Source organism: Amphiura filiformis, chromosome 17, assembly GCF_039555335.1.
Source record: "Amphiura filiformis chromosome 17, Afil_fr2py, whole genome shotgun sequence".
NCBI lineage: Eukaryota > Metazoa > Echinodermata > Ophiuroidea > Amphilepidida > Amphiuridae > Amphiura > Amphiura filiformis.
The window spans coordinates 55,849,538-55,873,336 of record NC_092644.1 but is presented as its reverse complement, the minus strand read 5'-3'; the positions used below and the strand labels follow the sequence as shown (position 1 = coordinate 55,873,336).

The following is a 23,799-nucleotide window of genomic DNA, read 5'->3' as shown; positions in this document are numbered from 1 at the left end:
CAGGTCAGTAACCAATCACATCGCGCCTTTACTCTGACGTCAGACGCAAACTAGTCTTTTAATTCGGTCTTTAATAATAGCCTGGTGAAAAGAGCAGAGTAATCCACCCACACCAAAGCCAAGAATAGATAAATCAAATTCAATCACACGTTCCATAAAAAAAATCAATGGTAGGTTTGTATTACATTTTTCTTTGTCAATGTAAATAGCCAGAAGAAGACGGAGAGCAAACAAGAACAGCCCTCCCAGGGAAATTTTAGTTAAAAGTTCCAAGAATTTCCATTTCTTCTTGCTCATTTACAAAACAAATGCAATTATATCAGTACTTATAGTGATATCACGAAATCAAATTCACCTTGTCGATTATAAGCTTACGAGAGTTACATGGGTGCTTTCACGCGTCTAATGGAGCAGCACACATAGGTTATAGTGATACTACTGCCATTATGATTTGAGAAATCTAGTTTTATATATGCCTTTTGACATTTTGGCTTCAAATAAAACTATACTATGATCAGCTCTTAATAGGCGGGAATTATTCGGTTTTTGTTACTGCGCGAGTCAATAAAGTTCCAACTTACGCGCGCGTAAATTCACAAAAGCACGCGTCATTCACGCAAAACGCAAAGCGCAGTTCGCGTAGGTACTGCGCCTAGCTGCGTGTATGCCATTCTGTATCCATCCACGATGTTATGGGTCCCGCCTATTACGAGCTGATCAGAGTATAGTGGATCACACACCCAGAAGACGTGCATGGTTCCTTTCTATACACAAAATCTAAGCTGAATTAAATAAGCTTGAGTGAAAATTAAGTTTGTTGCCTTCGATATTAACTAAACGTAGAAATACAAACATACAAAGCAGTAACAACAATATAGTCACAAACAGCAAGATGTCATACACTGGTGATGCCACATGGTGATGGTGATGCCACATGGTACCGAATTTGTTATGTGACTAGCAATTTACAACATTATATATCGTCAGGGCCGGATTTACCTTTTTGGGGGCCCTGGGCCAGGCCAAAATTTGGAGGCCCCCAAACGCACCGTGATGAAGGCATGTGCACTCAAGAGGCCAAGTTTTTAGATGTTACTAGGACATTTTCGCGTGAAGCGCGCGAAAAAATTAAATTTTTGACTACTTTAGCCCAAATTGAAGCTGAATTTGACTATATAATAGGCCCATGCGCGCGAATCGCGCAAAATTTTGCAATTTTTGTACACCAAAACTGGTGTTTTGGGAAGATACACACTGCATAGGGCAATTTTCATGATTTTGGGGGCCCCCAAAATTTGGGGGTCCTGCCTGGGCCCGGGCCCATCTGGCCCTATGGTAAATCCGGCCCTGTATATCGTCTCGAATACAATACTACTTAATTGAATGGAATTTCCGATGCATAATTTTATGAATTTTATTGTACAGATTGAAATATAAATTTACATTTGCAATTTATGAACGCTGATAAATGTACATGCGAAAATGTGATTTTGTGCACCATTAACAATAGTGTAAACAGTTTACTGCTTGAGCTTTTAACCAATTTATTGTTTAAGGTATTTTTAAATTCTCACGGGGTCGTAAAGATGGTACAGATATGCATTGAAAGAATCATACGTAATTGTGTTTTTAACGGTGTTGTGGTCATTTTATTAATCATTAATGTAAATGAATTTATTCGGGGAATTAGGAAGCAGCATATGCTCTTTTTCTGTAGCGTTCTCAATATCAGATAGATTACATTTCATGCCTGTAAATTGAACTTTCAATCACTTTAATTACTTTCATTATATCTGTTTAAACGCAAACCTCGTAAAATTGAAATTGAAAACCTCCAAACATAATTAGATTATAAAGCATCAATTAGACTAATGCCTCCTTTCAACAATTTGACTGACTTATTGGTCAATACAATACAATATTGGTCCTACTTCTGACATGTACACAATTTTCATTCTCGCTTTTAGTGTTCAAAATTAAGCAGCAGATTGACAATGCTGACCCGATGCTTTCTTGAGCTCTCTCTCTGTATCGCCATGCAACTGTGTTCTTCCAAAATATAAAAAGACAAATGGTCGCCTTCCGTGCGCCACCATATTGCCATAATGTTTCTTTTTATAAATGAATAATCCTCTTAGTATGAATTACAAATATCTGGGTAAAAGGTTACATTGAGGTGTTTTGGCACTCAAAATAACAATTTAATACTTAGTAATCAAAATCATGACCTTTACAGTCATAACAAACCTTTACATTAAAGCGTCCATTACGAGAACGCAAAGGAACAGTTTGGACTTTGGAATCAATTTTGTATGACTTTTTAATGGACATATATTGGACAATACACATGAGATGATAAAGAAACATCTGAAGCAATAACAAAATCGTGCAGTTTTTTAATCCATCATTTGCAAAGTGACTATTGAAGATCTATAACCGATTGGACATCGTTCCTGTATGATACACAAGCAGTATCAAGCTTATCGAGCAGAATATAATTATATCGAACTCAAATTGTACTAAACGCTGACCTTTTAGAAAGGCATTTAAACAAGTTAAAATGTCACATTTACAACAGACAAAATTACACACACACAACGCCGTCGCCATTTCTCACATAAAACACGTAATAAATGACTTTTAGCTCAAGTACTCACACAGTCTACTTAAAAATTATTATTATTCCTCACTTTTCTAAACTGCCCTATCAGGTTTCATTATATTAATGTCAAGCAGACTCAAGTTACCATAATGGCCTACAGTAAGGACAGAATGTAGTTGGGGAAATGAAGATAATGGATGTATTTTAAAGTCACAACTTACTGTGTTTAAATTTAGAATTGCATTTTTCTTATTACAAGCATATATGACGGAGCGACGTTGCTTATGGTGAATATCAGCTCCCTACAAGTGGTAGCCCTGTAAAGCACGTCCTTTCTGTACTTAAATTGTGAGCATAAACAGACTGCACCAAGACCAGGCCAGGGGTAAACACCCTACTCTTTTCGCAACTAACTGTGATTAGTCTATGTATGCATGTGATTATCTATACTTGACACCAACGTCGTACTCTCGTGGCTCACTTACCCAGTGCTAAATGAACTATGGGGAGAGCGGAAGTCACATTATTTAATTTACAGATGTTGCCAATTAAATACAGATTTTGTTCCAAGTCAATACCCCCAGCAGGTTACCACTACCGGGAATTGAACCCATGAACTCACGCACCACTCTCTTCTACTCTTTGCTGATAATGTTGTCAAATAAATGATGTAAGTCAGTTTATGAAGTGAGAAAAAAAACCAACTAATGTCCAATTGATGTATTGGCAGTTTGGAAAAAAATGAGAGCATTTTCAAATAATTGAAACCATACATTCGTTATAGGCGGAACAAGAAAGATTACACATGTTCAATTATTTCATAATCATGATAATAGTCAGATGTCATCTGCAGGTAGAACATACTTTTTCTTTCTTTTGCCGCTTTGACAGAAATGCCTCAATATTATTAAATTTGGTTAAAATTTCCCATTGCATCATAAACATTTGAATATAGCGAAATAGCGATAAGGTTTCGGGGAGTTTAATTTAATTGACAATAATTTATGTATGACAATAACAAACTAAGGACACTGTTGCATCTTTAGGGCAATAGCTTCAGAGCACCTGATAAATTCTCGCCTTTAAGTAGGACAAACAATATACATTCAATCGACCGAGCTACATCAGTCAATAATTATGTTTTCACCTATGTGAAAAAGGCCCGGAGGAAAATAAAACCTACCCACACAATTGGACCCGATGTGATGTGATGTGATAAAGAATAACATTACCTTTACATAACATATGTTTGACGGCTTTTATGTACGCTTTTAAAGTTGGGATCTTTAAGTTTGTATGCAAGATATACCATAAGGCCTACCGTTAATGTTGTAATTGACAAGCAGACTGCGTGTATTCCCTCACTACTGACGTCATCCTGTTCGTTTTTGTAATTTTTTAATTCGAATCCATACCCTCGACGATAACAATTAAATATTGGGATTTGACCAGTCATATTGCACGTTAATTATTCCTTTGTGACAAACGACGGTATTTATTGGTCGAAACTCAAGCCCTCGTCGCTATGGTAATACAACCATCACTACTGTGAAACTAGCTTATGTTTATTGTACTTGAAAATGTTCAAAATGTACTTTTTTCTATAGGAAAAACCGTTTGTAATGTGTTTAATTGTCTGTCACATCCTTCTGTAATAACATGAGTTGTTTGTGCTCTCTTCAAATTTCTGTTCGCTTTGAAATTAAATGTCTTTGAATGATTGACTTCCAATGCTTTCAATTTTGAAATAATGTTTGGAATGTTATTTCTTAAATTTGTTCAAAGATATAAACTCGTGATCATCAGCGCTTGAATTCTACAATAATGGGATGTTTTTATTAGTATCCTTTTATTTATGGAGGGAAGATCTTGAAACCGATACGAAATTGAAGATATCAAAACACAACATATACAATCACACGGGGGAAAACACCGGAGTACTTGCAGAGAAGAGCAACATCATGAAAGCTACAATGCTATGGTATATATAACACGAGAAAGCCTTTAGTACGGCTATAATTTACGTGTGCAATGGACTGTAACCAATTGGCGTTCATATACTAAAATTATGTCGTTAGTTGCAAATGAATCAAACAACATCATTGCTATTAGTTAAGTTTGATTATATTATTGTTTTTTTTAACCTACTTTCATCCTGCATTAATTGAAAAATTTAGTCAATCGCAGTTAAAATATAAGTTTAATCATGTTTATTATGTTTAATCCTTATCATGATTGATTTTATAACACCAGACTGTTTTGTGATTAACTAATTCTATAATATTGCTAATGTATGCAAATGCTTACGCTAGACGTCTAACTACAGTTGATGTTAAATGAATAATGTATAAATATTAGAAATGTTTCCCAGTAACTAACTGATGTGCTATGTTTAGAATTCAAGTGAAGTGCACATCACCATGCAGCTTCTTCTTCTAGGCTATCTTTTCCTTCAATCAATTAACTTTCAAATCGATATCTAAGGGGAATTCCTGCCGGGCTAATCAAATGGGGCATGGCACGTCATCTGCTATCTGGGTTTATAAATTGCTACAAATCTCTACTGTCTACTGTATATTGATGGAAACCGGGAATAGCGGTGCAACCTTAAGGGATCTAAAATGAGCATTTATTGCGTTTCGACAGTATTTTTTGTGGGACATGAGAGCACCTCAGACCTATCGAATTGCATTCTGAATACGAAGCATGTCTTTCTGATATCAAATAATTTTCATTTTTGAAAATCACAATATAATACAAATTTTATGACAAATTATAAAAATTTGATATTTGTCAAATTTTGATATATAACAGTCCTCGAAGTAAATTATATAAATCTAATGACATATTCTTAAAGTGTATGTAGCAGGGAGGAAAAGCCGACGGTCAATTGAAAATTTTGACCTTTCATATTGAAGATATGGATTTTTTCCCAAAAAGACCTATTTTTTTGGTGTTTTGGTAAAAAATCCATATCTTCAATACGAAAGGTCAACATTTTCAATTGACCGTCGGCTTTTCCTCCCCCCTACATACACTTTAAGTATAAATCATCAGATATATAAAGTTTACTTCAAGTACTGTTAAATATCAAAAATATCAATTTTTAATGATTTGCCATAAAATGTGTATTAAATTGCGAATTTCAAAAATTCAAAATTATTTGATATCAGAATGACATTCTTCGTATTCAGAATGCAATTCGATATGTCTGATGTGCTCTAATGTCCCACAATAAATACTGTCCAAACGTTCATACCCCAGCCCTTAACGATTGATACGTATTTCGCTCTTCTCTCGCTCTTATTACTTCTTTTTAACTTCATTTTTGAATAGAGTCGATGTGTCTCACACATTTGTATGTTCCGTTTAGGTTTCATGTACTTTATTTTTGTTCATTCTTTTCTTCGCTATTCAAGCCTGTGTATATGTTCTTACCTATTGCATATTTTTCCGTTTTCTTAATTACCCATAAATAAGGTGATTTTACGTGAACAACATGTATAAATCACAAATTAATATGAATCGCTCTTGTGCGCCTCAGCAAAAGGTGACATTATTTAAAAAGCATCACGACAGTGCATCATGAATTACGTGCTCTCGTAAATGCTGCACTCCATGCACGGGTATGTTCACACATTATGTGAGTGTTAAAAAGATGTCAACTGTTATTACACACCTACCATTTTTAGAATAAAACCCAAAATGAGCAATGGGCGGTGAATGTTTTACCTACCCAGTTCTAAATGAACTTTGGGAGAGAGCGGTAGTCGCATTATTTAATTTACAGATGTTGCCAATTAAATTCAGATTTTCCAAGTCAATACCCCCAGCAGGTTACCACTACCGTGAATTGGACCCATGATCTCACGCACCACTCTCTTCTACTCTCTGCTGATAATGTTGTCAAATAAATGATGTAAGTCAGTTTATGAATTGAAGAAAGAAAAACAAAACTAATGTTTATTTTGCAATTGAGGTATTGGTAATTTGGGAAAAATGAGAGCATTTTCAAATAATTGAAACAATACATCCGTTATAGGCGGAACAAGAAAGATTACACATGTTCAATTATTTCATAATCATGATAATAGTCAGATGTCATCTGCCGGTAGCTACAGGTAGAACATACTTTTTCTTTCTTTTGCCGCTTTGACAGAAATGCCTCAATATTATTAAATTTGGTTAAAATTTCCCATCGCATCATAAACATTTGAATATAGCGAAATAGCGATAAGGTTTCAGGGAGTTCAATTTAATTGACAATAATTTATGTATTGCAATAACAAACTAAGGACACTGTTGCATCTTTTGGGCAATATCTTCAGAGCACCTGATAAATTCTCGCCTTTAAGTAGGACAAACAATATACATTCAATCGACCGAGCTACATCAGTCAATAATTATGTTTTCACCTATGTGAAAAAGGCCCGGAGGAAAATAAAACCTACCCACACAATTGGACCCGATGTGATGTGATGTGATAAAGAATAACATTACCTTTACATAACATATGTTTGACGGCTTTTATGTACGCTTTTAGAGTTGGGATCTTTAAGTTTGTATGCAAGATATACCATAAGGCCTACCGTTAATATTGTAATTGACAAGCAGACTGCGTGTATTCCCTCACTACTGACGTCATCCTGTTCGTTTTTGTAATGTTAAACCGAATCCATACCCTCGACGATAACAATTAAAGATTGGGATTTGACCAGTCATATTGCACGTTAATTATTCCTTTGTGACAATCGACGGTATTTATTGGTCGAAACTCAAGCCCTCGTCGCTATGGTAATACAACCATCACTACTGTGAAACTAGCTTATGTTTAATGTACTTGAAAATGTTCAAAAAGTACTTTTTTCTATAGGAGCAAAAACCGTTTGTAATGTGTTTAATTGTCTGTCACATCCTTCTGTAATAACACGAGTTGTTTGTGCTCTCTTCAAATTTCTGTTCGCTTTGAAATTAAATGTCTTTGAATGACTGACTTCCGATGCTTTCAATTTTGAAATAATGTTTGGAATGTTATTTCTTAAATTTGTTCAAAGATATAAACTCGTGATCAGCAGCGCTTGAATTATACAAATAATGGGATGTTTTTATTAGTATCCTTTTATTTAAGGAGGGAAGATCTTGAAACCGATACGAAATTGAAGATGTCAAAACACAACATATAGAATCACACGGGGGAAAACCCCGGAGTACTTGCAAAGAAGAGCAACATCATGCAAGCTACAATGCTATGGTATATAACACGAGAAAGCTTTTAGTACGGCTATAATTTACGTGTGCAATGGACTGTAACCAATTGGCGTGCATATTATACTAAAATTATGTCGTTAGTTGCAAATGAATCAAAGAACATCATTGCTATTAGTTAAGTTTGATTATATTATTGGTTTTTTAACCTACTTTCATCCTGCATTAATTGAAAAACTTAGTCAATCGCAGTTAAAATATACGTAAGTTTAATCATGTTTATTATGTTTAATCCTTGTCATGATTGATTTTATAACAGCAGACTGTTTTGTGATTAACTAATTGTATAATATTGCTAATGTATGCAAATGCTTACGCTAGACGTGAATTATGAATATATTAGACATGTTTCCCAGTAACTAACTGATGTGCTATGTTTAGAATTCAAGTGAAGTGCACATCACCATGCAGCTTCTTCTTCCAGGCTATCTTTTCCTTTAATCAATTAACTTTCAAATCGATATCTGAGGGGAATTCCTGCCGGGCTAATCAAATGGGGCATGGCACGTCATCTGCTATCTGGGTTTATAAATTGCTACAAATCTCTACTGTCTACTGTATATTGATGGAAACCGGGAATAGCGGTGCAACCTTAACGATTGATACGTATTTCGCTCTTCTCTCGCTCTTATTACTTCTTTTTTAACTTCATTTTTGAATAGAGTCGATGTGTCTCACACATTTGTATGTTCCGTTTAATCATGTTTCATGTACTTTATTTTGTTCATTCTTTCCTTCGCTATTCAAGCCTGTGTATATGTTCCTACCTATTGCATATTTTTCCTTTTTCTTAATTACCCATAAATAAGGTGATTTTACGTGAACAACATGTATAAATCACAAATTAATATGAAACGCTCTTGTGCGCCTCAGCAAAAGGTGACATTATTTAAAAAGCATCATGACAGTGTATCATGAATTACGTGCTGTCGTAAATGATGCACTCCATGCACGGGTATGTTCACACATTATGTGAGTGTTAAAAAGCTGTCAACTTTTATTACATACCTACCATTTTTAGAATAAAACCCAAAATGAGCAATGGGTGGTGAATGTTTTACTTACCCAGTTCTAAATGAACTTTGGGGAGAGCGGGAGTCGCATTATTTAATTTACAGATGTTGCCAATTAAAATTCAGACTTTTTCCCAAGTCATTACCCCCAGCAGGTTACCACCATCGGTAATTGAACCCATGAACTCACTCTCTTCTACTCTTTGCTGATAATGTTGTCAAATAAATGATGTAAGTTAGTTTATGAAGTGAGAAAAAAACAAACAAACTAATGTCTATTTTTGCAATTGAGGCATTGACAGTTTGGAAAAAAAGAAAAAAAAGCATTTTCAAATAATTGAAACCATACATTCGTTATAGGATGAACAAGAAACATTACACATGTTCAATTATTTCATAATCATGATAATAGTCAGATGTCATCTGCAGGTAGAACATACTTTTTCTTTCTTTTGCCGCTTTGACAGAAATGCCTCAATATTATTAAATTTGGTTAAAATTTCCCATTGCATCATAAACATTTGAATATAGCGAAATAGCGATAAGGTTTCGGGGAGTTTAATTTAATTGACAATAATTTATGTATGGTAATAACAAACTAAGGACACTGTTGCATCTTTAGGGCAATATCTTCAGAGCACCTGATAAATTCTCGCCTTTAAGTAGGACAAACAATATACATTCAATCGACCGAGCTACATCAGTCAATAATTATGTTTTCACCTATGTGAAAAAGGCCCGGAGGAAAATAAAACCTACCCACACAATTGGACCCGATGTGACGTGATGTGATAAAGAACAACATTACCTTTACATAACATAATGTTTGACGGCTTTTATACGCTTTTAGAGTTGGGATCTTTAAGTTTGTATGCAAGATATACCATAAGGCCTACCGTTTATATTGTAATTGACAAGCAGACTACGTGTATTCCCTCACTACTGACGTCATCCTGTTCCCTCGTTTTTGTAATGTTAAACCGAACCCATACCCTCGTTGAAAACAATTAAAGATTGGGATTTGACCAGTCATATTGCGCGTTAATTATTCCTTTGTGACAAACAATGGTATTTATTGGTCGAAATTCAACCCCTCGTCGCTATGGTTATACAACCATCACTACTGTGAATCTAGCCCGGGAATCTAGCTTATGTTTAATGTACTTGAAAATGTTCAAAATGTACTTTTTTCTTTTGGAGCAAAAACCGTTTGTAATGTGTTTAATTGTCTGTCACATCCTTCTGTAATAACATGAGTTGTTTGTACTCTCTTCAAATTTCTGTTCGCTTTGAAATTAAATGTCTTTCAATGATTGACTTCCGATGCTTTCAATTTTGAAATAATGTTTGGAATGTTTTTTTCTTGGCTTTGTTCAAAGATATATAATCTTGATCATCAGCGCTTGAATTCTACAATAATGAAGTGTTTTTATTTCTATCCTTTTATTTATGGAGGGAAGATCTTGAAACCGATACGGAGTTGAATAATGTCAAAACACAACATACAATCACATGGGGAAAATCCCGGAGCACCCGCAAAGAAGAGCAACATCATGAAAGCTACAATGCTATGGTATATATAACACGAGAAAGCTTTTAGTACGGCTATAATTTACGTGTGCAATGGGCTGTAACCAATTGGCGTGCATATACTAAAATTATGTCGTTAGTTGCAAATAAATCAAAGAACATCATTGCTATTAGTTAAGTTTGATTATATTATTGGTTTTTTAACCCACTTTCATCCTGTATTAATTGAAAAACTTAGTCAATCGCAGTTAAAATATAAGTTTAATCATGTTTATTATGTTTAATCTTTGTCATGATTGATTTTATAACACCAGACTGTTTTGTGATTAACTAATTGTATAATATTGCTAATGTATGCAAATGCTTACGCTAGACGTGAATTATGTATATATTAGACATGTTTCCCAGTAACTAACTGATGGTCTATGTTTAGAATTCAAGTGAAGTGCACATCACCATGCAGCTTCTTCTTCCAGGCTATCTTTTCCTTTAATCAATTAACTTTCAAATCGATATCTAAGGGGAATTCCTGCCGGGCTAATCAAATGGGGCATGGCACGTCATCTGCTATCTGGGTTTATAAATTGCTACAAATCTCTACTGTCTACTGTATATTGATGGAAACCGGGAATAGCGGTGCAACCTTAACGATTGATACGTATTTCGCTCTTCTCTCGCTCTTATTACTTCTTTTTAACTTCATTTTTGTATTGAGTCGACGTGTCTCACACATTTGTATGTACCTTTATAATCATGTTTTATTTACTTTATTTTTGTTCACTCTTTTCTTCGCTATTCAAGCCTTTCTATATGTTCCTACCTATTGCATGTTTTTTCTGTTTCTTAATTACCCATAAATAAGGTGATTTTACGTGAACAACATGTATAAATAACAAATTAATATGAATCGCTCTTAATTGTGCGCCTCAGCAAAAGGTGACAATTTAAAAAGCATCACGACAGTGCATCATGCATTACGTGCTCTCGTAAATGCTGCACTCTATGCACGGGTATGTTCACACATTATGTGAGTGTTAAAAAGCTGTCAACTTTTATTACACACCTACCATTTTTAAAATAAAACCCAAAATGAGCAATGGGCGGTGAATGTTTTACTTACCCAGTTCTAAATGAACTTTGGGGGATAGCGGGAGTAGCATTATATATATTTAATTTACAGATGTTGCCAATTAAAGTCAGACTTTTTCCCAAGTCATTACCCCCAGCAGGTTACCACTACCGGGAATTGAACCCATGAACTCACGCAACACTCTCTTCTACTCTTTGCTGATAATGTTGTCAAATAAATGATGTAAGTCAGTTTATGAAGTGAGAAAAAAACCAACTAATGTCCAATTGATGTATTGGCAGTTTGGAAAAAAATGAGAGCATTTTCAAATAATTGAAACCATACATTCGTTATAGGCGGAACAAGAAAGATTACACATGTTCAATTATTTCATAATCATGATAATAGTCAGATGTCATCTGCCGGTAGCTACAGGTAGAACATACTTTTTCTTTCTTTTCCCGCTTTGACAGAAATGCCTCAATATTATTAAATTTGGTTAAAATTTCCCATTGCATCATAAACATTTGAATATAGCGAAATAGCGATAAGGTTTCAGGGAGTTTAATTTAATTGACAATAATTTATGTATGGTAATAACAAACTAAGGACACTGTTGCATCTTTAGGGCAATATCTTCAGAGCACCTGATAAATTCTCGCCTTTAAGTAGGACAAACAATATACATTCAATCGACCGAGCTACATCAGTCAATAATTATGTTTTCACCTATGTGAAAAAGGCCCGGAGGAAAATAAAACCTACCCACACAATTGGACCCGATGTGACGTGATGTGATAAAGAATAACATTACCTTTACATAACATAATGTTTGACGGCTTTTATACGCTATTAGAGTTGGGATCTTTAAGTTTGTATGCAAGATATACCATAAGGCCTACCGTTTATATTGTAATTAACAAGCAGACTGCGTGTATTCCCTCACTACTGACGTCATCCTGTTCCCTCGTTTTTGTAATGTTAAACCGAACCCATACCCTCGTCGAAAACAATTAAAGATTGGGATTTGACCAGTCGTATTGCGCGTTAATTATTCCTTTGTGACAAACAATGGTATTTATTGGTCAAAACTCAACCCCTCGTCGCTATGGTTATACAACCATCACTACTGTGAATCTAGCCCGGGAATCTAGCTTATGTTTAATGTACTTGAAAATGTTCAAAATGTACTTTTTTCTTTTGGAGCAAAAACCGTTTGTAATGTGTTTAATTGTCTGTCACATCTTTCTGTAATAACATGAGTTGTTTGTACTCTCTTCAAATTTCTGTTCGCTTTGAAATTAAATGTCTTTGAATGATTGACTTCCGATGCTTTCAATTTTGAAATAATGTTTGGAATGTTTTTTTCTTGGCTTTGTTCAAAGATATATAATCTTGATCATCAGCGCTTGAATTCTACAATAATGAAGTGTTTTTATTTGTATCCTTTTATTTATGGAGGGAAGATCTTGAAACCGATACGGAGTTGAATAATGTCAAAACACAACATACAATCACATGGGAAAAATCCCGGAGCACCCGCAAAGAAGAGCAACATCATGAAAGCTACAATGCTATGGTATATATAACACGAGAAAGCTTTTAGTACGGCTGTAATTTACGTGTGCAATGGACTGTAACCAATTGGCGTGCATATACTAAAATTATGTCGTTAGTTGCAAATGAATCAAAGAACATCATTGTTATTAGGTTTGATTATATTATTTGTTTTTTAAACCTACTTTCATCCTGCATTAATTGAAAAACTTAGTCAATCGCAGTTAAAATATAAGTTTAATCATGTTTATTATGTTTAATCCTTGTCATGATTGATTTTATAACAGCAGACTGTTTTTTGATTAACTAATTGTATAATATTGCTAATGGATGCAAATGCTTACGCTAGACGTCTAACTACAGTTGTTGTTAAATGAATAATGTATAAATATTAGACATGTTTCCCAGTAACTAACTGATGTGTTATGTTTAGAATTCAAGTGAAGTGCACATCACCATGCAGCTTCTTCTTCCAGGCTATCTTTTCCTTTAATCAATTAATTTTCAAATCGTTATCTAAGGGGAATTCCTGCCGGGCTAATCAAATGGTTCATGGCACGTCATCTGCTATCTGGGTTTATAAATTGCTACAAATCTCTACTGTCTACTGTATATTGATGGAAACCGGGAATAGCGGTGCAACCTTAACGATTGATACGTATTTCGCTCTTCTCTCGCTCTTATTACTTCTTTTTAACTTCATTTTTGTATAGAGTCGACGTGTCTCACACATTTGTATGTACCTTTATAATCATGTTTTATTTACTTTATTTTTGTTCATTCTTTCCTTCGCTATTCAAGCCTTTCTATATGTTCCTTCCTATTGCATGTTTTTTCTGTTTCTTAATTACCCATAAATAAGGTGATTTTACGTGAACAACATGTATCAATAACAAATTAATATGAATCGCTCTTGTGCGTCTCAGCAAAAGGTGACAATTTAAAAAGCATCACGACAGTGCATCATGCATTACGTGCTCTCGTAAATGCTGCGCTCTATGCACGGGTATGTTCACACATTATGTGAGTGTTAAAAAGCTGTCAACTTTTATTACACACCTACCATTTTTAGAATAAACCCCAAAATGAGCAATGGGCGGTGAATGTTTTACTTACCCAGTTCTAAATGAACTTTGGGGGAGAGCGGGAGTTGCATTATTTAATTTACAGATGTTGCCAATTAAATTCAGATTTTTTTCCAAGTCTATACCGCCAGCAGGTTACCATCACCGGGAATTGAACCCATGAACTCACGCAACACTCTCTTCTACTCGTTGCTGATAATGTTGTCAAATAAAACAAAAAACAAACATACTAATGTCTATATTTGCAATTGAGGTATTGGCAGTTTGAAAAAAAAACTGAGAGCATTGTCAAATAATTGAAACCATACATTCGTTATAGGCGGAACAAGAAAGATTATACATGTTCAATTATTTCATAATCATGATAATAGTCAGATGTCATCTGCCGGTAGCTACAGGTAGAACATACTTTTTCTTTCTTTTGCCGCTTTGACAGAAATGCCTCAATATTATTAAATTTGGTTAAAATTTCCCATCGCATCATAAACATTTCAATATAGCGAAATAGCGATAAGGTTTCAGGGAGTTCAATTTAATTGACAATAATTTATGTATGGTAATAACAAACTAAGGACACTGTTGCATCTTTAGGGCAATATCTTCAGAGCACCTGATAAATTCTCGCCTTTAAGTAGGACAAACAATATACATTCAATCGACCGAGCTACATCAGTCAATAATTATGTTTTCACCTATGTGAAAAAGGCCCGGAAAAAAATAAAACCAACCCACACAATTGCACCCGATGTGATGTGATGTGATAAAGAATAACATTACCTTTACATAACATATGTTTGACGGCTTTTATGTACGCTTTTAGAGTTGGGATCTTTAAGTTTTGCAAGATATACCGTAAGGCCTACCGTTAATATTGTAATTGACAAGCAGACTGCGTGTATTCCCTCACTACTGACGTCATCCTGTTCCCTCGTTTTTGTAATGTTAAACCGAACCCATACCCTCGTCGAAAACAATTAAATTGGGATTTGACCAGTCATATTGCGCGTTAATTATTCCTTTGTGACAAACAATGGTATTTATTGGTCGAAACTCAACGCCTCGTCGCTATGGTTATACAACCATCACTACTGTGAATCTAGCCCGGGAATCTAGCTTATGTTTAATGTACTTGAAAATGTTCAAAATGTACTTTTTTCTATAGGAGCAAAAACCGTTTGTAATGTGTTTAATTGTCTGTCACATCCTTCTGTAATAACATGAGTTGTTTGTACTCTCTTCAAATTTCAGTTCGCTTTGAAATTAAATGTCTTTGAATGATTGACTTCCGATGCTTTCAATTTTGAAATAATGTTTGGAATGTTTTTTCTTGGCTTTGTTCAAAGATATATAATCTTGATCATCAGCGCTTGAATTCTACAATAATGAAGTGTTTTTATTTGTATCCTTTTATTTATGGAGGGAAGATCTTGAAACCGATACGGAGTTGAATAATGTCAAAACACAACATACAATCACATGGGGAAAATCCCGGAGCACTCGCAAAGAAGAGCAACATCATGAAAGCTACAATGCTATGGTATAATATAACTTTATTACATCTTCTCTGGGTATATATAACACGAGAAAGCTTTTAGTACGGCTTTAATTTACGTGTGCAATGGACTGTAACCAATTGGCGTGCATATACTAAAATTATGTCGTTAGTTGCAAATGAATCAAAGAACATCATTGTTATTAGTTAAGTTTGATTATATTATTGGTTTTTTTAACCTACTTTCATCCTGCATTAATTGAAAAACTTAGTCAATCGCAGTTAAAATATAAGTTTAATCATGTTTATTATGTTTAATCCTTGTCATGATTGATTTTATAACACCAGACTGTTTTGTGATTAACTAATTGTAAAATATTGCTAATGTATGCAAATGCTTACGCTAGACGTCTAACTACAGTTGTTGTTAAATGAATAATGTATATTAGAAATGTTTCCCAGTAACTAACTGATGTGCTATGTTTAGAATTCAAGTGAAGTGCACATCACCATGCAGCTTCTTCTTCCAGGCTATCTTTTCCTTTAATCAATTAATTTTCAAATCGTTATCTAAGGGGAATTCCCGCCGGGCTAATCAAATGGGGCATGGCACGTCATCTGCTATCTGGGTTTATAAATTGCTACAAATCTCTACTGTCTACTGTATATTGATGGAAACCGGGAATAGCGGTGCAACCTTAACGATTGATACGTATTTCGCTCTTCTCTCGCTCTTATTACTTCTTTTTAACTTCATTTTTGAATAGAGTCGATGTGTCTCACACATTTGTATGTTCCGTTTAATCATGTTTCATGTACTTTATTTTTGTTCATTCTTTCGTTCGCTATTCAAGCCTGTGTATATGTTCCTACCTATTGCATATTTTTCCTTTTTCTTAATTACCCATAAATAAGGTGATTTTACGTGAACATCATGTATAAATCACAAATTAATATGAATCGCTCTTGTGCGCCTCAGCAAAAGGTGACATTATTTAAAAAGCATCATGACAGTGCATCATGAATTACGTGCTGTCGTAAATGCTGCACTCCATGCACGGGTATGTTCACTCATTATGTGAGTGTTAAAAAGATGTCAACTGTTATTACATACCTTCCATTTTTAGAATAAATCCCAAAATGAGCAATGGGTGTTTTAACATTCACCATCCATTGCTCATTTTGTAACATTTAAAAATGTTACGCTTATCCTTGTTATCAATGTTAGTGCGTAGTTGGTAACCTTATGGTGAATCACTCTTTTAAGAGTCAGTTTCGACATTAGACATGTCAGACAGCTACCTTCGACTATATTTATAAATACACACGTGACACATGGGCACGACATTACAAAACCAGCAAGCGTGACCAAATCATCATGCCATTGAGAAAGGATGGGAACTCTTTAGATAAATATCATCAAATTTAAGTATTAATTGAATAGCAAAATTATTACACATGGGGGATTCCGAATTTGTAATATATTATCAAAAACAAAATTTTAAAAGTATTTGCCGACGGAAAAATATTTATCGACGGAAAAGTTTACACTATAACCACAAAGTTGAACAAAATAGATGATTTTGCTGCACAGTCTCGCGTTGTTTACCGCCTTTGCATTCAAATGTACAGAAAGACCACCCGATATGAAGAAGGTGGGTGCAGCCCGTCACCCAGAAGACCCGGAAGTCAGATGACCCGTTATTCAGAAAACCCATTATTCAGAAGGCCTGCTAGTCAGAATTTTTTTGAGTGGCGGGCCTTCTGAATAACGGACAAGTGGGCTTTTTGTTGTATTTTATGTAAAAGTAGCGCTACTCAGAATTTTTTCTGACTAGCGGATTTTCTGTCTAGCTACCCTGAAGACCCGTTACTCAGAATGCCCACTATTCAGAACTCTGACTAGTGGGCTGTTTTAATCATGGGATGCCCTACCACAGCCCCTGACCCTAACCCTAACCCGAGTTAGCACTAACCCTAACCCATTGAAAAGTTACATCATGCTACAAATATTGCCAAGAATGAATAAAATACAGTTATATTTCTATATTTATAATAACAACTTGTAAATAAACTTAACCAAGACTTTAGGAGACCTTATTATCATTTATGTAGTAGTCATGATTTAGAATTTGAAATGCAGAAGAATTGCCAACCGTTCACCTTGTTCGTCTTAGAGTTGTATTTGGGGGTTTAGGGGAATCGGCCGGAACATACTCTTAGGTGACTGAAATATAATTAAAAAGCCTCTTTTCACTGCAGTATCGGGCAGAGTTAATTATGCAATCACTTTTTTTTTTAATTGCTGAAACCATGGAGCCTTAAACATTATACAATTTTCACTGTGGCATGAAACTGACTAATTGACCCTTAAACCTTATATGCCATTTACTCTCAGAGCACGATCAACTTCAAAATTTTGCATTTTAATGCTCCTTGACGATACTGACCAGGAATCTTAGAATAAGTGCGGAAGCGATTAGGCTACAAATGTACTTCAAGAACTGCACTGTAATATACAATGATATACGGTTGATGATCGTATACGTAGTGTAAAAATCAAGTAAAAGATCCTTTAAAACCTTTACGACCCTTCTTCAAAACGAATTAAAAGGGGGGCTTTGCAGTCATACTAATCATTTGTGACTTGTGTCGTTTTCTTGATGACGTTATGGGTTGAGGGAAAGATAAGAAAGCAATGATGAGGAAACGCATTAGTTCCGTCTTTAATTTACAAACGCTTCTAGCACATTTGGCTAAGATAACTTCGTGTAGGGTGCTTTATGTATTAACGTCTTCTTTTGAATGTATCTTGGGAATGACATACTTAACGAGCATAGAGAATGACAATAACGTAAAGATACTCTGACATGTAGGCTGATGCGTACATTAACGTTATATTTTAAATATTAAAAATAGAACTTATTGCAAATTTAAACCATAGGTTGATCCGTGTACGTTGGTTTCAACTCTCTGACAGTTATCAAAGCAATGTGCACTTTACGTGTATTGGATGAAATAAAAAACGCTTATTATTATTATTATTATTATTATTATTATTATTATTATTATTCATAAGTATTAAGTATAATTATCATTTCTATCATCATCAGCAGTAGGCAAAGTTCAAAAGCCAAAAACTACCAATTCCAAAGCCCTGCAAAAACGACAGGGACCGACAGGATTCATTCAAACATTGATAAGTCTCTCACTGTGTATCTGAGCAGACAAATTAAACCAAACAGACAGAAAAATAACAACCGACGTTTTGAGCAGAAAAAAAACCTGTTCTTCTTCAGGACAAACAGCGAATTGCAAATCAAACATCAAACACTACATGCTGCAATAAAATTTCAAATTCAAGCAATAAATATAGTTGTTCAAATAGACCTAAATATATTATCAAGTAAGACACGAAGTTTTAGATGAGAGCTAAATAAGACTAGATAACCAATCTTCAGACAATGAGATCGCCAAGTACTTCATTGGTTATTTTCTTTTCTTAGTTCTTTTTCATCTATTTAATAGTTACCGCTTTATTCAGAATATTATTTATGGTTAAAGCTGAAAGAGTTACTTAACACATTCATCCATCCACAATGCGTTATACATAATTATTTTGTTTGGTTTTCTTTTGGCGATCGGTTTACCTTATGTGACAAAATGTTATCCATATGCATTCCACTTAATGTAAATGAACGACTCAATTAAATACACTAGGGTGTTTAATATCAATGTACTTAAACATATAAAGTAAATGTCAGTTAGTGAAAAAAACACGAACCATACATTGATGTTTGCTTCGAAGGAAATTGCAATATCCTCATCACACGTGTTACATCGTGAAGTATCCGGATTATATGAAACTTCAGGCCAACCCATGTACTTGACTAAACTGTGGGATAAAATGTAATAATATTTCGGATTCCCTTGCAAACAAATGGATTAAATTCACGAAAGGTATGTTTTAATGTATTCCGCTCAAATTTGTAAATGATGATTGCTTTAATTATTGGAAAATATATTGAAGTTTTACTATTTTACCATCTTATTAGCTATAATGGTGATCATTCGACTCACCAAAGCTAAATAAGAACAACAACAATAAAAAACACGATGTATAATATATAGATCAAATTTGGTTCCTGCATGAATATTTTAGTAGCGACTAAAAGCTCTTATTTTAAAATATCATGATAATAATCTCGTGCCATTAGACGAAAGGCAGCATTATGTAATAATTTTTTATGGCGTGATGCGTTTTCGCTAAAGAAAATGGACCTTATTGTTCTTCCAAATAGGGATTTTTTGTGAACAGTTTAACGTATATTCATCGAAAACCTGTAAATTATGGCTAAAGAAAGCTGAGAGAGTTGCTTAACCCACTTATCCATCCGTCCACAATCCGTTAAACATAATTATTGTGTCTGGTTTTCTTTAGTCGATTGGTTTACCTTGTGTGACAAAATGTTATCCGTATTCGTTCGACCTAATGTAAGCCAACGACTCAATTAGATACACTAGGCTGTTTAATTCTAATGTACTTAAACAAATAAAGTAAATGTCAGTTGGTGAAAAAAACCCACACACACAGAAACCCACTAACCATCCATTAGGTTTTGTTTGCTGTGAAGGAACTGTTAGTTCAATATTCTCATCCCACGAATACGTATTACAACATGAAGTAAGATTTCTTGATAAATATTGTATAGATCCTTTTCCCGTGACGTCACTTAATCTATGTTGAGGTCTTAGATGTAAACAAACAAAACGTGCATTCCCCCACGTGCTCGTGATGTGAAAAGACCAAATACTGCGTATTTCTCCTTTGTTTTGTCATCTTTCACTTCAGTTTCCACAAACGAATTGGATACTCTTTACCTTTGTACAAAATACAAAGATAGATACGGAAAAACGCGATGCTATTTGAAAATCAATCTTTGTTTTGTTTTACAATTTTGTTTGCTTTTATCGAATGATTGATGCATCATTTTTATTCGCAATTTTGTTATATAAATAACACAAATCACGGTATTTGTTTCCTGTATGAAATTGGTTAATAAAATGCGTATCACTTGTTGCTCGAGAAATTGTACAAAACGATGCACTTGTACTGAGATGTTGATGAGTCTCCTTCGGGGCTCGTGCATTAGACGCATCAACATCAAATGACGCGTGCATTATTTTGTACAATTTCACTCCCGACAGGTGATACGCATTTATTAATTGAAAATATAAAAAAAATCTTATGATATTAGCCAGCATGTAATACTTTCTGGCTTTGGGTGAGGTGCGTGACTTCCAAAATGTTTACATTTTGGGGGATATCTTTTCATTAAAGAAAGTGACCTTAGATGAATAACGTTCTTTTTCCAAAAGTGACTTTTTGGGAGCACTAGTTTTAACAATTATCTACCAAAAAGTGCATCTTTTGGCTTTCGCGCCACTTAGCCACGGGCCTGATGATGTGACTTTCTATAGAATTTAATGTTAATTAATTTTGTCACAATTGAAATGATAGAGGTGTATTGCCTGCCGCACGGGATTTTACACCTATTTGTTTTACCACTGAATGCAATGGAACTATAAGTATATAATGAACTGCTACAAATTATAATCACGTACATACCTATAATTTATATACTCGTAAAGGTTGTATTATTTATCATAAGCAAAATACCAGGTACGTACGGTAAAACATTAGAAATTACATGTGATATAAAAATTACCTTTAGATGACTCGATAACTACAGCGTTTATTTACCTTTGCGCATAAAAGGAAGGACTAGTGTTGACGTTTATCAGTAATATAATGTTCTTACATAATATTCTTTACAAAAAATATATACTATATAAAAGAATAAAGATACTAGCAGTGCCTGTTCTGATCTTATTTCATCTTATTTATTCTAAATATACGAACAAAAATAGAAATTCGAAAACAATTTAGGGCGTCGAAAACACACATTATTGCTTTAAAATTCGCGGTCAATAATTATTAGTAAATTAATGTTTAATAATCATTATATTTGCGTGATGTTATTGTATATTCGAGTACTAGATGAGTCGTACTTCTCCTCTAGCAACAGCATCTAAATGTGTAAACCCATTTATTTTTAAACCTATTTATCGTGTTTATACCTGTACCAACTGAAGACTGAACTTCTATGAAACGGCTCCATATAATCAATGCAATTCGCAGGCAGGTTTGAGTACATTCTATATATATATGCAATCTGTGTACGTGCCTGGTAGCAATACATACTCCTATTTGCATGGTTAGTAAGAAATAAACCATAGCATTGCCATATATGATTCAGACTGATGTTTATCCATTTGTTAGGCACAGCATATGCAACATGCTATAATAAATTAAAGATCTTTTTAATATGGAAATAGCTACGTACAACATGCTTTTTTGTGCATAATACCACTAATAATAATAATAATAATAATAATAATAATAATAATAATAATAATAATAATAATAATAATAATAATAATAATAATAATAATAGTAATAATAATAATAAAGAAATCACACAATTATTATATTATAGAAATAAAAGCATTAGCTGAAACGTTTCTGTTTCGGTTCATGTCGAACCAGGAAACGGAAAACCTACATTGCTTTGATAATTGTCATAGATATTAAGACACAGTACAATGTATAAAAATTATGACATGACTATGTGGACCTATATTTATACTCAAAATTAATTTTATTCTTAATACATACATGCAGTACAATTATTAACAGTATTATTCTAGTTCTATATCATCGAATCGTTAATCCAATTTAATTTCTCTTCTTTTGCTTCTAATAATAATTTTCATTATACAAGCAAACGCAAAATAATAAGGAATAACACGCTACCTGCCATCTTTAAATATTCATCACACATATATTGTTGATCTGAACGTATGCGATACCGTTTATTGTCAAATTATGCCTGGCTCTCTGTAATATCGAAAAAGTGTGTCACATATCTAATGCACCCGAGGGGCTCAGGTATTATAAATCAGAAATATTAAAATTTTAAAACTGAAGAGTATCATGTAATGGATTTGATTAATCAATTCTGAAAACCTGTTATTTTTAGAATTAGACATATGCAATTTATCACCAGTTCAAGCAGTACACTGTCATTTGGTTTTTAATCTTCAGCATCACCACTAATACCAACTACCATCACGGTGTATAATATTGAAGATGACATTTTGCATATAATTGACTGTACATGGTAGCATATCTGTTGATAAGTATAGCAAGCACTGACTTGACTTTGACCGCTTTTAGTATAATGATGATAATGAGAATAATAATAGTAATACCGACTGCTTGTCAATAATGTATTAGCCAGCGCCATGTGGCTATACTGTTGACAGGTATTATATTGACTATGCTGCATATGTAATTTACTATATAATGGAATATAAATAATTGTACATACCCTGTAGATGACATAGCAGATGGGTCTGATAGAACAGGTCGCAATCCCTCTTTAATAGTGGTTAACTTCATTCGATAAGATAGACCTTTTTGTGGGAAATATATTTCCGATGACCTGTATGTTTCCTGGGAATCATCCGTTTCCTCCAATTCAAATGCATCATCTTCTCCATCAGATGATGATGAAGAATCACTAGGTGGTACAAATGATGAACGTATATAGATATTTTCTGCCATGGTAAGATCTGTATATGTAGTTATACAACCTGTACGATGGTTAAGATGGAGTTGGTAGAGTTCAGATAAAGCTAAATTCCAATCGTGTAGATGATACTACAAGAGCACACAGGCACTCGTACGTCCGATTCCTTCCTCTGTTTGTACCTGCCGGGTTTTTCGTCACTTGAGACGTATAAAGAAGCCGTCATAAATTACTGACTAAGCTTTAAGCAGTACAGTGAGGGAGCGAGAGAGAGAGAGAGAGAGAGCATGCATAGCAGTACATGCCATAATGAAACACAACCCAATTAGTTCACTCAGTCGCTAGCTCCAACGCAGAATTGCATGTGCGCAACACATACAAGGGGCCTCACTACCTAACAGATTTTGGGTTTGTGTGAGACTAATTATGCAGTCATTTATCCATGACCTTGGTAAATAGTCAAATCAAATCAGTAGCACTTGACATCCTTTAGTCTGTAGCAACATAATTTAGTTGACATTGCAACATGTT

At 34.3% G+C, this 23,799-nt stretch overlaps 1 protein-coding gene across 1 annotated transcript in view; it reads right to left on the bottom strand.

The window, feature by feature from the left end:
* Window positions 1-23,595, bottom strand: part of LOC140138019 (GTPase-activating Rap/Ran-GAP domain-like protein 3) — a 238,967-nt gene extending 215,372 nt beyond the window's left edge. The window contains 1 exon segment of the mRNA XM_072159850.1: window positions 23,068-23,595. Within this exon segment, the coding sequence (XP_072015951.1) occupies window positions 23,068-23,303 (236 nt within the window). The 5' untranslated portion in view covers window positions 23,304-23,595.
* Window positions 23,596-23,799: the final 204 nt, after the last annotated feature.